At 38.9% G+C, this 12,966-nt stretch overlaps 1 protein-coding gene across 6 annotated transcripts in view; it reads left to right on the forward strand.

Annotated features, from left to right (window-relative positions):
• The window catches only part of ZFYVE28 (zinc finger FYVE-type containing 28), a 142,915-nt gene that overhangs the window by 64,555 nt on the left and 65,394 nt on the right, over positions 1 to 12,966 (forward strand). For all 6 annotated transcript variants that reach the window (XM_004936224.5, XM_040699328.2, XM_015286015.4 and 3 more), the window contains exon 2: positions 5,427 to 5,567. In XM_004936224.5, the coding sequence (XP_004936281.1) occupies positions 5,427 to 5,567 (141 nt within the window). The remainder of the gene's footprint in view (positions 1 to 5,426; positions 5,568 to 12,966) is intronic.

Below are 12,966 nucleotides of genomic sequence, written 5' to 3' on the forward strand. Positions count from 1 at the left end.
ATCCAGAGGGAACTAGGCAGGCTTGAGCAGTGGGCCCAGGTGAACCTCATGAGGTTCAACAAATCCAAATGTAAGGCCTTGTACCTGGATCGAGGCAACCCTCATTACCAGTACAAGCTGGTAGGTGAAAGAATTGACTGCAGCCCTGCTGAAAAAGACCTGGGGGTACTGGCGGATGGCAAGCTGGACATGAGCCAGCAATGTGCCCTCACGACCCAGGAAACCAACCATACCCTGTGCTGCATCAAAATAAGTGTGGCCAGCAGATCAAGGGAGGTGATCCTGCCCCTCTACTCTGCACTGGTGAGGTCTCACCTGGAGTGCTGTGTCCAGATCTGGAGTCCTCAGTACAGGAGAGACATGGAGCTGTTGGAGCACATCCAGAGGAGGGCTACAAAAATGCTCCAAGGGATGGAACACCTCTCCTATGAGGTGTTCAAGCTTAAAGAGAGTAGATTTAGGTTGGATAAAAGAAAAATGTCTTTTACAGTGAGGGTGGTGAGGCACTGGCACAGGTTGCCCAGAGCTGTGGTTGATGCCCCATCCCTGGAGACTTTCAAGGCCAGGCTGGATCAGGCCCTGGGCAACCTGGTGTAGCTGTGCATGTCCCTGTTCATTGCAGGGGAGTTGGACTAGATGGCCTTTAAAAGTCCCTTCCAACTCTAAGGATTCTGTGGTTATTTTTCACACTCACAATGGATACATTTGGGAGTTTGAGCCTAAATCCTATTAATACAGGAAAAAAAAGAAACCAACCCCAAAGTTTTTGTTTTACATAAGTCTTAAATGAGTTAATTAGTTAAAAACTAGTAACGTGCAACATCCGTTTTAGGCTTTGAAAATATAACACCGCCTCTGAGATGCAGAACTGACCATACTTAAATTCTTAGCACCTACATCTGCCTTGTGATACACAAAGCATATGGTGTATAGCGAGTTGTTTTCTAAAATGTTACAGAATTCTATCTGTGTGCTGGAGAACAGGACTGACGTTTTTACCTATAGCATTTCCAAATCCCCATCTCAAAGCAAATGTACTTTCACTTGTGGGGACTTTGTTCTGATTTCTGTGCCATGCAGTAATTGTTCCGATTTGGCAAAGTCCAATAACTGCTGCATTTATTCCAGAGAGGGAAAGTTTGAGGTTGAGCCTGTTTGCCTGGTTTTGTGACAACCCACTTGTTTCCTTTCCCCCCAAACACAGTAGGCAACAGATTTAGACTGACAACTTGGCCTTCAGTAACAGAGACATTTATACTACCCTTCCTTTTCTGCATGGGGAGCCATAGAGGCCATACAGATATCACATTATGCTGATGCAAACACCATGGTCTTTCCATACAACTTCTCACATAAGCTAGTAGAATCCCATCATCCTTAGCAGAATGGAGTTGATGTTTAACTGATCTTGGCTATGGAAGGGCGACATAATGTGGCACCTACAGCAATTAAAATTGTCCTTCGGGGACTGACTGTTCTTATCCAACACCATCCTGTAGATGTTTGTGGATGCAGTTGCTTTAATGTGTAATAAAATATATGTTAAATGTACCTTTTACCACTACCAAATGCTATTTGAGAAGTTTCCCCAGTGGTGTAGGCTTATGGCGTTCCCTTGTCAAAAAGCAATCTGGATTAACCATCAGAAGAAGGCATACATAATTAAAGCTTTTTCCTTGTAGTTTCTTTCAACTGGGGTCAGATCAGGGCTTGAGCACGTGGGAGAGCTGTGAATACTCAGTATACTGAAGAGCTGCAAAAGGACAACCAAGGTCTGAAGCTTTTTATATCAAGTCCATGGATTTTATTTAAGCAGGGCTGGGCTTTATATGTTGTTCTGAAACCTTTGTGTCAGCAATTCAAACATGATGAATGTTATTTTCTGGAGAATCACAAAATAACAGTATCACTAGCTGGGATCTTGCTCATGTCTCTGGTTCCTTTGTTTCAGTCTATTCTTTGGCTTATTGGTGTTGATGACATCTTTGCTCTCTATTTTTGATGATGGTGGTGGTGGAGATTTCATCCATATTGTGACATCTGTAGAAGAACTTAAAACCGTTACTCCTCTATGAAGGATCACAGAAACCTGGGGAAAATGTTCCTCAGTGTTCAAATTATGGGCTGCTGTCTGTTATAAGACCATGCATACTTTATCTGTTAGCTAGTTGAAAAAAAACAGCATGCTCTAAAGGTGCCATTCAAATCATGCAAAAGATGCTTCAAATCTTGTTTCAAAAGAAAGAAATTCTCTACTAGAAAAAAATCCTTATTTCTGGAAACTTGATTTTCAAAACAATTCTGGAATTACCAACTGGTTTGAGATTTCTCTTAGCACCTTGGCTCCTCATTATAGTATCTGTTTTCTGTCTGGCTGCTAGCTTCTGTCCTGTGCTGAGATGTGTGTGCTAGAATTTCTTCTTTTCCCAGTCTGCTTACACTTTTTTTTAAGTGACAGCTTCTGTTTTTGATGAAGACCAGCTTGTTTACAAGACGTGAGAATAGCATCTTTTCAACTGATAACGTGTAATCTTACAGACCTGTTACTTATCTAATAACCTGTATCTGACAGCTCACTTAAACTAAGGTGTTTTCCTTTTACCACTCTCTTATAGTCAATGTAAATCCTGATAAAAGTCAAATCAGAATTTACTGTGCAATAAACTGAACTGACCTCATCTAGGTGGGGATCTGCTGGCAAAATCTTTGTGTAGCCAGTTCAGTAGTTAATACAGCTTCTCACCTGGGCTGTTGAGTACTGAGCTTGGCAGTGGCAGGCGGTCTTCTGTATTAAATCTCTGACCTAGCGAGCTGAGAATGAAGAGTAGTACCTAATAAGAAATGTGTGTGTGCTGTGGGGTGACAACGCACACGTAGAAAAAAAATTCATTGAGTGATCTTTACTAATAGAAAGAATGATGCACTATCACTGTAACTGATGATATGCCAATTCCTATCTTTGTACTGACTGGAGTGATAGCCAATGTATGTCTTATAACTGAGGATAATAAATAATTACCAATGCATAAAAAAACTGATTTTGAGCTGTGGTCAATGCAGTCTGGTGTTGTGGTAAGTTGCATGCTGGCAATTAACAGCTACAGAGGATAACCCGCGTCATTTGGTGGGCTGAATCTTTTAGAACATGACTTGTGAAATGCAGAAAGACATCAGAGGGAATGTGAGATGTTCCTGTACAGTGGAGGAGACTCCTGTGTGGAGAGCTCAGACTCAGGGTGGTGTTTGGTTATGTTTTTTATCTGTTACCACCCCAACAAAACAGGAACAAAAATCTATAGGGGTTGTACAAGAGCGTTGTGGCAACAAGGGTTCCTGCAGTCTGTGGATACAAAAATAACTAAACAGAAGTAGCTGCAATACATGATGCTCTAGTGGAAAAAGGCAAGATCCAGTACCTAGAGGATGAGCCCAGCTAATCACAACAAGAATCTAGATGAACAAATTTGATTGTAAATGTGGTTAATTCTGGAAACAATCAGGATACTAAGCAGTAGGTTCCTTGTTAGGTGCACTCAAATGGAGTTTTTCTATTAACTTGAGCAGTTGAAGATGAGAATTACTAATTCTTACTCTGCCAGTGAATAGTAACCTGTTCTGATGGAACTATTTGAACCATGTTTTGCATAAATTGAAAGCAAAAATTGGCACAGAGTATGGTGCTATCTCTTTTTTCCTACTGGTTGAAACAAATTGAATTTAGAACGTTGTGGCCATCGACTTTAAATGCCCCCCTGCTAGGAGATTTAGGGTCTCATGCAGCTTTGCCTTGACAGGGCACACATGATTGACACAGCTAATCAAAGATCACAATACTAATCCACAACAAACATAACATGGGAGAGAGAACTCAATTAAAACTTTTGTTTCTCCAATTTAAAAGATCAGCCACATGGGAGATAACTGTCCCAGTCTTACATTTGCTCTTTAGCTTGAGACCACTCAACAAATTGCCTTGTTTTGCTTCTGCAGTGCAATTTAGATGCATATAAATAAGTTGTGTTTTGCCACACTTCCATGCACAAATTCCTGTGTCTCCGGTTAACAATTTTATCTAGAAAGTTTTCTTGATGTCAATAAAGGAAAATGTGAACACCAGATACAATAAAAATAATTGGGTAGTGGAGGTGTGAGAGTTTAGTACTAAACTCAACTAAATTAAGTAATTCAGTTATAGGGTCTCTCAGTACGGTCCTTAATTCTGGATTTTGTTTATTCCCCATATACTACAAGCTTTATCCCTCTCCCTGCACATTTTTCTATCAAGGCTTTAATGAAGCCAAAATTTAAATGTCTCACAATTTATGCTCAGTGTACTGTAGCTGCTTAATAAAAGACAACATTGAAAGAATGCAGAGGAAAAATCTAAAGATTGCCAAGGCTCTCTGTCATTTGTTTTGTAGTAAGCAACTGGTTTCCTGCTTAAAGAAAGAATCCAAACACTTTCATTACTGTTTCATCAGCTTAAAAGGTATTTCTGACTTGCCTCCCAACTCAGATGGTGTGAACTAGCAATGTAGAAAGCTGAAGGGTAGCCTTAAATCATTATATTCATGCATAAGTAGGACGTGTAGGAACAGGAGCTGGTGTGTTTGCTTTCTGGGAAGGCTGTTGTTGTTGTGCCATTAAATTGCTAGTTGAGAAACCATGCAGCATGCACTGGCGAGGCAGTCTGTAGCATCACTAATGAGACCAGGTCTCACAGTAGTTAACTGTGTGACTGTACAGCTCTGTAGGTTTAATGCTTGTGTAATGCAAAGGCCCAAAGGGTTTTTTCTGCCAGAGTTGTATTTTGTGAATATATGATATTTCACGTTACTTTCTCTGCTCGCACCATTTCTTTTGCTGAGGAGAGTTTGAGGGAGCTGGACAACTTAGCCTAGAAAAGAGAATGCTTGGGTGGATCTCACCAGTGTCCATAAATCTCTGCACGCAGTTGGATTTCGGGAGTCACTGCAGTGGTCATGAGTCCAACCAGCAGCTGCAGAAGCTTCTCCTGAAGGCCCCTCGCATTGCTTTGTGTTGGCCACAGGTGGTGGTTGTTGTCTTGTTTTGCCAAAATTGAAGCACACTTTTGTTTGATAAACAAGTTGTTTGTCCACCAGGCAATTATGCCACCATGGGTGAGAGTGCCAGGATGGTTTTGGAGATAACAGTACCTTAATAATACCCGCTCTGTTGGAGGAGAGATTTTTCTCTTCAAGGTAGGAAGATTTTATGAGCGTATGTAAATGTCTCAATGTCATTCTTTTTGTGCTGATGCCCTACTAATGTGGCTTAAGGGACTTAAAAAAAAATAAATTGCAATCAATATAACTCACTGCAATATTTTTTTAATTGCAAAACAAACAAACAAACAAAAAAGTAAAATTCTGTAACGCAATATTCTATGCATCTCTTCTGCACAGAGAACAGACCCGCAGCTCCTTGCTCAGTTCTACTATGCCGATGAGGAGCTAAATCAAGTAGCAGCTGAACTGGACAGTTTAGATGGAAGAAAAGACCCACAGAGATGCACACTGCTGGTCAACCAGTTTCGCTCTTGTCAGGTAATGAAAAAGACATCTTCCTGATTTAGTTGGCATTTTTGTGTGCATTAAATACTATTTGTTATATGAATTAATTTTTTATTGTTAAATCTCTTTAAAATGACTTTGGTAAATATATGCCTTTTATTAATTTAAAACCTATTTTCTTTGAAAAAACTATTCATTAATCTCTTACATCTCATTTAAGTGTTTGTCGATGGTTTCCTTTAAATGAGATCACATAATAAAGATTTTCTTTGAGCATAGACCTTACTAGAATGAGAGAAATACTGCAACATTTCAGGCAGTGTAATAAAGCAGCCACATCTCTTGTAGATGCTTAGCTTTTGTACTTTATGAATCTGATAGCTTTTAGTTAGTCAATAAGCTATGTAAAGCAGCTGATATCTTTGCTAATTAGAAAGAATATTATTTGCTTCACATAAAAAGCTTTGAAGTTAAGAGGAACTCCTGAGGAACCAAACAGAAGGGGATATTTATTTGTAAATTATTTCAAAAGTATGGATCTGTTCCTAAGTTCTTGTTGCGTAATACAGTTCACTGAAGAAAGGATTCCTCTTACTATTTGGCTATAATTTAAGCAAGACCTGAAGGGAGAAGAATTGGAGACTGCAAAGACGAGTTAAATCTAGTTCTTTAACTTGGATGAATCTGTGATTTGATTTGTTAAGAAAAACAGTTCAGAAATTGAAAAGCAATTGAGAACTATGACTTTCTGTGTCACAATGTATACCATTCTACAATAAGATTTTTCAATAATAAAATTCAGTAAATTAGAAATGTAAACTGCTTTTGTGATACACTTCGTTCTTGCACAAATGCTTCAATACTTACCCTCCCCATTGCACCAAGCAGCATGCCGTAATGCAAAGTGACCTGGAGTCCATGATTCACCATGCTCAGGAGGATTTCTTTATGAAAAGTAAGCACTTGCTGTCAAGCTGAGTGAAACGTAAGACCATGGTAATAAAAATTCATTTCCACTGAATAAAAAAAATCTAAGTCCTATGCAAAGCATTGGTTTTGATTCAACCTTTCTTTTTTCCAAATTTGTTATTACTATTAGTTGGAATGTACCAAACTACTTCACTGATGCAGAAAAAGTTTATCGGTGAACAACTTGAGATAAATATGAAGAGTCGTGCCCTGATCAGCATAACGAGTGTTGGCACTGAGTTAGCTGAGTCTGTTGATGAAGAAGGGAAGGAAAAGAAAGTAACGTACCATGTGTTAACCAAGGGAAAAAATGCAGGCTTTTTCTTTTTTTTACTGAAGATCACTTACAGAGGAAGAGTTGGCAGCCAGTGCACTGTGTTAGAAACAATTTTAATACTTCTGTGTGCTTTGACTATCTTCGGTTTCCTACTGTACTGTCACGAGAGAAAAGTGTGGAGTTTAAGAGTTTACCAAACTGGAAACAGTCAAAGTTCACTACCTTGGAGGAAGAAGATAGGGGTGAAGGTATCTTAAAATGTCCTTGACGTCTGTCTTCTCTGTGATGCATCAGCTGTACCTAAATCACCTTTCACAGGCTTGTCTGACTTGACTTTTTAGAACCCTCCAGTAATGGATGTTCCACAGACCTCCTGGGCAAACTCTTTCCCGACTGATACTGGTGAAAGCTTTCTGGTAACAAGGGTAGATGAACAGTTTCTTCTTGATTCTTTATCCCTGGAGGTAAAAACTTCTTCCCCGATTCTCGGCAGGTGCACAGGTGTTCCTATTTGTTTACTGTAGTTTAGACAGACCTTTCTGTTCAGAGAGTAGCTTCTCTGAATCTTTTAGCTGTCGAAATGCAAGCAGTGCAAGCTCTGATAGTCCTTGGTCAGCTTACTTGGCTCGCTGTGTAGTGACTCACCGTCTTGTGACTCTTAATACAGCCTGATGCCTGGTAGTTTCTTCTTTTCATTTGTCTAACAGATTGCTGTTACTAAAACAATCTGTTGCTGGACGGGAAAGAAAAGATTGAGAGTTTTATTTTTTTTTTTTTATGCAGCTATTTTTGCCATTTCTGATTTTCAGTGTTCTACAGCATAGGTCAGATCATAGGCAAATGTTATTTCAAAAATGACTTTGCTGTTCAGGTCTTGCATTATTTTGTAGTAAGCAGTTTAAAAAGTATGGATTTGTGTTATGTTTTTTTTTTTTCCTCAAGAATTTGTTGTGTAAAGGACACAGAATAAAGGGCAGCATTTTAGAAAGGATTCGAAGTGTAGGTGTTTGCTAATCAAATATTGCCCAGGAAGAGAGGAGAAGAAAGGGCTGCAGATGAAGTATGGTGGTGTTTGAGGCAGATGGATCAAAACAATTGTCATGTAAGGCTGTGCGTGTGAAAGCCGTGCAGCTACATTGTGTGAAATGGGCTCTTTCACATGATGCTTTTGAAAAGGATCTCGTGCCCACAGCATATATAACTAAACAGACTCTGAATCTTGGGCTTAAAGTTTTTTTTTCCCTATTTTGCCCTTGATTTTTAAATGTATTAGTAAGGTGTGTAGATCATTTTCAATCTGGATAATTTATTAAATCTAGATAATTTGCAATCTAGATAAAAATTCTCTCCTTAAAGTTCATTGATACAGACATTAATTCAGACAAAACAAAAGGACTCTGCCTAGAGGATGTGCTTTAATGGATATATCTAGTATTTTCTATCCTAACAATAATAGCAATATTAGTCAAGACAAGCTGAAGCCATGGTACTTCAACAGTTCTCATGTGTTTATTCCACATACGCAGAGAGCTTCAGTTTTCGAGAATGTAAAAAATAAATAAAACTGCAACTCTGAATGTTGTTGTTTTTTTTTTACTGTTCTGCTTCAGTACTGTTTCACTGATGATAAAATCACATTTTTTACAGTCAATTAACTTGTAAAAACCGAAGATCTTGCAGCTTGAATTTTAAATGCTGTGAGTTGACTGGTTAGCATGGTGCCAAGTGGACTGTATTAATGAGCAAGAAGGTGATGTTTTACGGTTGGTTGTGGTTATGGTAACTTACTGTAAAAATGATATCCCTTGTTTTGCTTTGGTGTTTGCATGTCAAGAGCAGAGTATTATAAGAATGTATTGTATTAACAGATGTGTTGTCTTGCACTTCTAGCGTGGCTAATATCTAACGGAGTAAAGCACTTCTGGTGTTGCTTTCTGATGTGTGCAGCGATGCATGATAAAAAGTTATATATATATTGCACTTAAATGAAAAAAAACCCAAAAGGTAAAGTGATATACTTTGATTTGTTGAACTTGATTGATGATATTAGTGGGAAGATACTTAAAAAAAAAACGAAGAAACAAGCCAACATGTTTGCATCTGTGTGCCTTGAGGAATATGCAGTGCTGATTCATCTGAGTATTTTTTTCTTTTTGCAATACAAATAATTAATTGAAATGTGTTTATGTTAGGGTTAATAGAAGATGTCCTTTTCTGTGTGGTTCCCACCCCTTCCAACATCATAAGGCATTTTCTGCCACTGAATTTCATAGGAAGGAACAACACCTAGTGTATGTTTTTTAATTGATCGTTCACACATTTGTGATAGTCCTCTGAATGTATTTGCCTTGACCATTACTATTTTCACATTGATTAATATTGTGGTACATGATCTGATAGATTTATTTAAAACAACTTCTCGGTCGTTTAAATGGAATTAGGTTTAATGCTAAATACGGCAGATTTTGTTTCCGATGGAGAATGAAGAGTAAAAACACCTTTGATTCTAACCCAGAGATTTTGTAAGATCTTGAGAGGTCAAAACTGAATGGTGTGTGAGTGCTTCCCATTGCGAAGGTGTTCCAGGATCATAGTACTTACTGGGTTAGTACATTGAGAATGGCTTCTCTCTGTAAAGCAGCAAGTTCTCAGAATAGCAGATGAGTCAGTTCCCAGCATGGTTTTATCAAAATAATTCCTTGAACTGCAGGTTATGTCTCAGTACTGTGTCATTCCATCCATTAGAGCACCCTGCAAAGGAATTTGCCCCTGCCAGGGCACTGACCTGAAGCAAGACATTTGCTCACTGAGATAAGGTACCTCTTGTGCTTTGCCACAGAGTAGTAAAATGAGAATTTTCTACTATTTGTGAAACCTTGTTTTTCTCAGCTCTTATACGAATGATTGACTGGTAACGTTATACTGGCTCTTCTCTTTTCCTGCTATTTGCTTGATGGAACCACTTGGGAAACGCTATGTGAATACCTTAAATTGGGAGTCCATCATTTTTGAGTCATCGCTCTGTAGTTTCAACTTGATGAAACGTCAGGCTTTAAATGTGTGTAGTCTTAAGTGTACAACTTACAAATACAGGTTAGTCCATACAGCGATGGCCAAGTAGGCACCTATGAGTCTGAACCTCATTATCTGTCCTGGTATAAATTGATGTTACTGGTGAATCAGAGCCCTTAGAGGAAGCTGACACACATTTCATTGTTATCATTCGTCTGCCTCAATTTCTGTAACAATAGCAAATACCTTGTGAGAATGGTATCAGAAATGCTCTCTCTTTCAACCAGTCATACTTATCTCCTTATTTCTTGCAGCTTATTTCAACAACTGAAAATATCAGTTTGAGATGAGCTGCTTTTGCTATTCAAGTGCTGAGGAAAACAGAGCTTGGCTCTTACTGTGAAGGAGCGCACCTGTTACAGGCTGGTTCTCAGCTATGGGCTGCATGAGCTGCCTGTATTATGTGAAAGTGGGCAAAAACTGACTTTGGGAAAAACAAATAAAAAGATTGAGGGCAAAATGGTGCCGGAGTCCTCTGGGGAGCCTCCCTTGTCACAGCTTGGCATACTAAAATCTGCATTTTAATTTAGAAATAAAAAGAATTCCAGCTTTCATCATTGAAATAAGCATTAAAACATTATTTGCTTTCTGATGCTGTGGTTAGATGGGTAAGAGAAATCTAAAAATGGGCAATCTCTTCATCTGGTGCTTTCTGGTGTCCAGATGAAACAGCATTGCTGTTTGATAATGGGACGCATCTGGAAGGAGCTAGCAGTGGCCTGATCTGAGGTAGACAGTCTGCTTGCCTTTCACCTCTGCTTGCTTCATGTATATAACTGAGATTGCCAATGCCAAGGTTCTTTCTCTCTTTAATTAAAAAACAACCAAACCAAAAGTGCAGAAGTGGTTGCAGGACTCCAAAAATGCTTAGTGCTGCTTTTTGAGCTGGCTGGGGAGAGCCATCCCTGCATGCAGCAAGCTGGCACACAGTGCATGGGGATTTCTCTGCAGCAAAGGATGGAAAGTATTTCAGTGTGATTTCATTACTTTGTGTGTATTTCTGTTTCACAAGGATGAAGCTGAAGCTAGAATCACAAGCTACTAAATAATAAAAAAGGAAACTTGTCTTTGTATATAAAATACAATTAATTTTTTATCAATGTGAAGAGGGATGTGTTTGTATTAAGTAGCGCATGCTGGGGAAGCGGGTGGTTGTTGCTGAAAGGGCTTGTGCTGCTCGGTCACGCTGCGCCATCTGCTCATGATGGCCAGCTTCTTTGCATGCAAACTTGTAAGGAAAAATAATTTATCTTCGGTGGAAGATGAAGAAGTCATCCATTTAACAGGAAAACAGGGTTAATATTTTATGTGTACTTCAATTAGAAAGCTAAAACTTTTTTTTTTTTTTTTTTGGTATCAAGATATTTCTGCCCAAAATAAAATATGGTGTTTTCTTCTATGAGAAAGAGAACTCAGCTGCAAAAGGTTAAGCCAGCAATAATCAGAAGGTTCTTCGTTTGAGTCTTCTGACACTGTTTAAAAAGATGTTCTGTTTCTTAATGTGTGATTATGAGCCCTAGATTATACTTTTTATATTAAGAGGAGTGGACATGTCAGTATCTTGACTGAACACTGACATGGTGTATCTGAGATACACTGGTCATTTCTGTGCATTTGAAGGCTAAATGAGGACAAGGGTGTAAGGTCATTTTGAAACTGACTTTACTCCGCATTTGTGAGACATGGAACTATACCAGATCCACTTCTGTGGGCACTAATGTCATGTATCTCACTCTTAGGGGCTTTATAGTTTTATAGTTTTTCCGCACTCTTCAATGGTGTCATCAGAGAATTGTCAGTTCCATTTTTCTTTACTCTCTCTCTTTTCTCTTTTTTAACTGTTGCAAAGCAGGATGAATTCCCATATCAGCATCTACACCGGTTATGCAGTCTCATGACTTAAATACACTGCAACATGCCTTCTTTCTTCATCTTCTTCATACACGTGTGTTACCAGCATCCTTGCAAGATCAACAATATAGATTCAGTGGACTATGCATGTTGACATTGGATGGGATGCAACTGCTCGAGGGGGGGCAAGAGTATTCTGGGCTGGGCAGCAAGCTGTCTGGGCTTATCACTGGAGCTTTAAATTAGATTTCAGTGGGGGGAGGGTGACGTACTGCTGAGTGACAGAGATGAGTCATGAAGCTGAACATGTACAAGTCTTGTGGAGCTGGATGACATGCATCTCAGAGTCCTAAAGGAACTGGCTGATGTGGTTGCCAAGTTGCTCTCTATCATATTTGAAAAGTCGTGGCTGTCAGGCAAATTCCTTGGTGACGGGAGAAAAGGAAACATCACTACCATTTTTATGAAAGGGAGAAAGGAAGACCCAGCAACCTGCAGGCCAGTGAGCCTCATGTCTGTGCCTGGGAAGGTCATGGAAGAAATGTGAAGGTACATGCAAGACAGGGAGGTGATCCAAGACAGCCGTTACAGCAACCTGGTCTAGTGGTTGGCAGCCCTGCCTATGGCAGAGGGGTTGGAACTAGATGATCTTTCAGGTCCCTCCCAACCTAAGCCATTTTGAGTATGTGCAAATTATTTACTTGATTTTTCCATCCTTGGGGATTAAGTATGTTCTCTGCTGTTAAATGCCTTTTCACTTCATCATTTAAGAAAATAAATCATTTAATTCTTCTTTCATCCTGGACAAGTATGATAAGAAACACAAGACAACAAATTAATTTCATAAAGAAAATCCATAGCAGTGGAATTCAATTTACATTGGGATCTTAACAGCTTTGAAAGCTAAAGGTTAAACTTTCCTATATGAAATAATTCATAAGTCATTAACTGTTTTCTGTTTTGGATGAATATAACAGCAGTATAATGTGTATTTAATAATACTGCCTCTTTATTTCAAATATAGGATTATCATGAATATTTTGCAACCTGTTGTTCTTATGTATAGGTTGTAAGTTTTTATTAAACAAAAGGAAGTCCTTATATGAAGTCTGCATACAGATCTATATCTGCATGTATTGCACATTGGCCACACCAAGGACTTCTGCATATTAGCAGGAAAAATTAAAGAGCTGTTACCCATTAAGTTAACTTGATCAGTCCTTGGGACTTTATCAGAAGATAGAGAGAAGGGTACTAAATGTA

The sequence above is a fragment of the Gallus gallus genome, chromosome 4 (assembly GCF_016699485.2).
Source record: "Gallus gallus isolate bGalGal1 chromosome 4, bGalGal1.mat.broiler.GRCg7b, whole genome shotgun sequence".
In the NCBI taxonomy this organism is placed as follows: domain Eukaryota; kingdom Metazoa; phylum Chordata; class Aves; order Galliformes; family Phasianidae; genus Gallus; species Gallus gallus.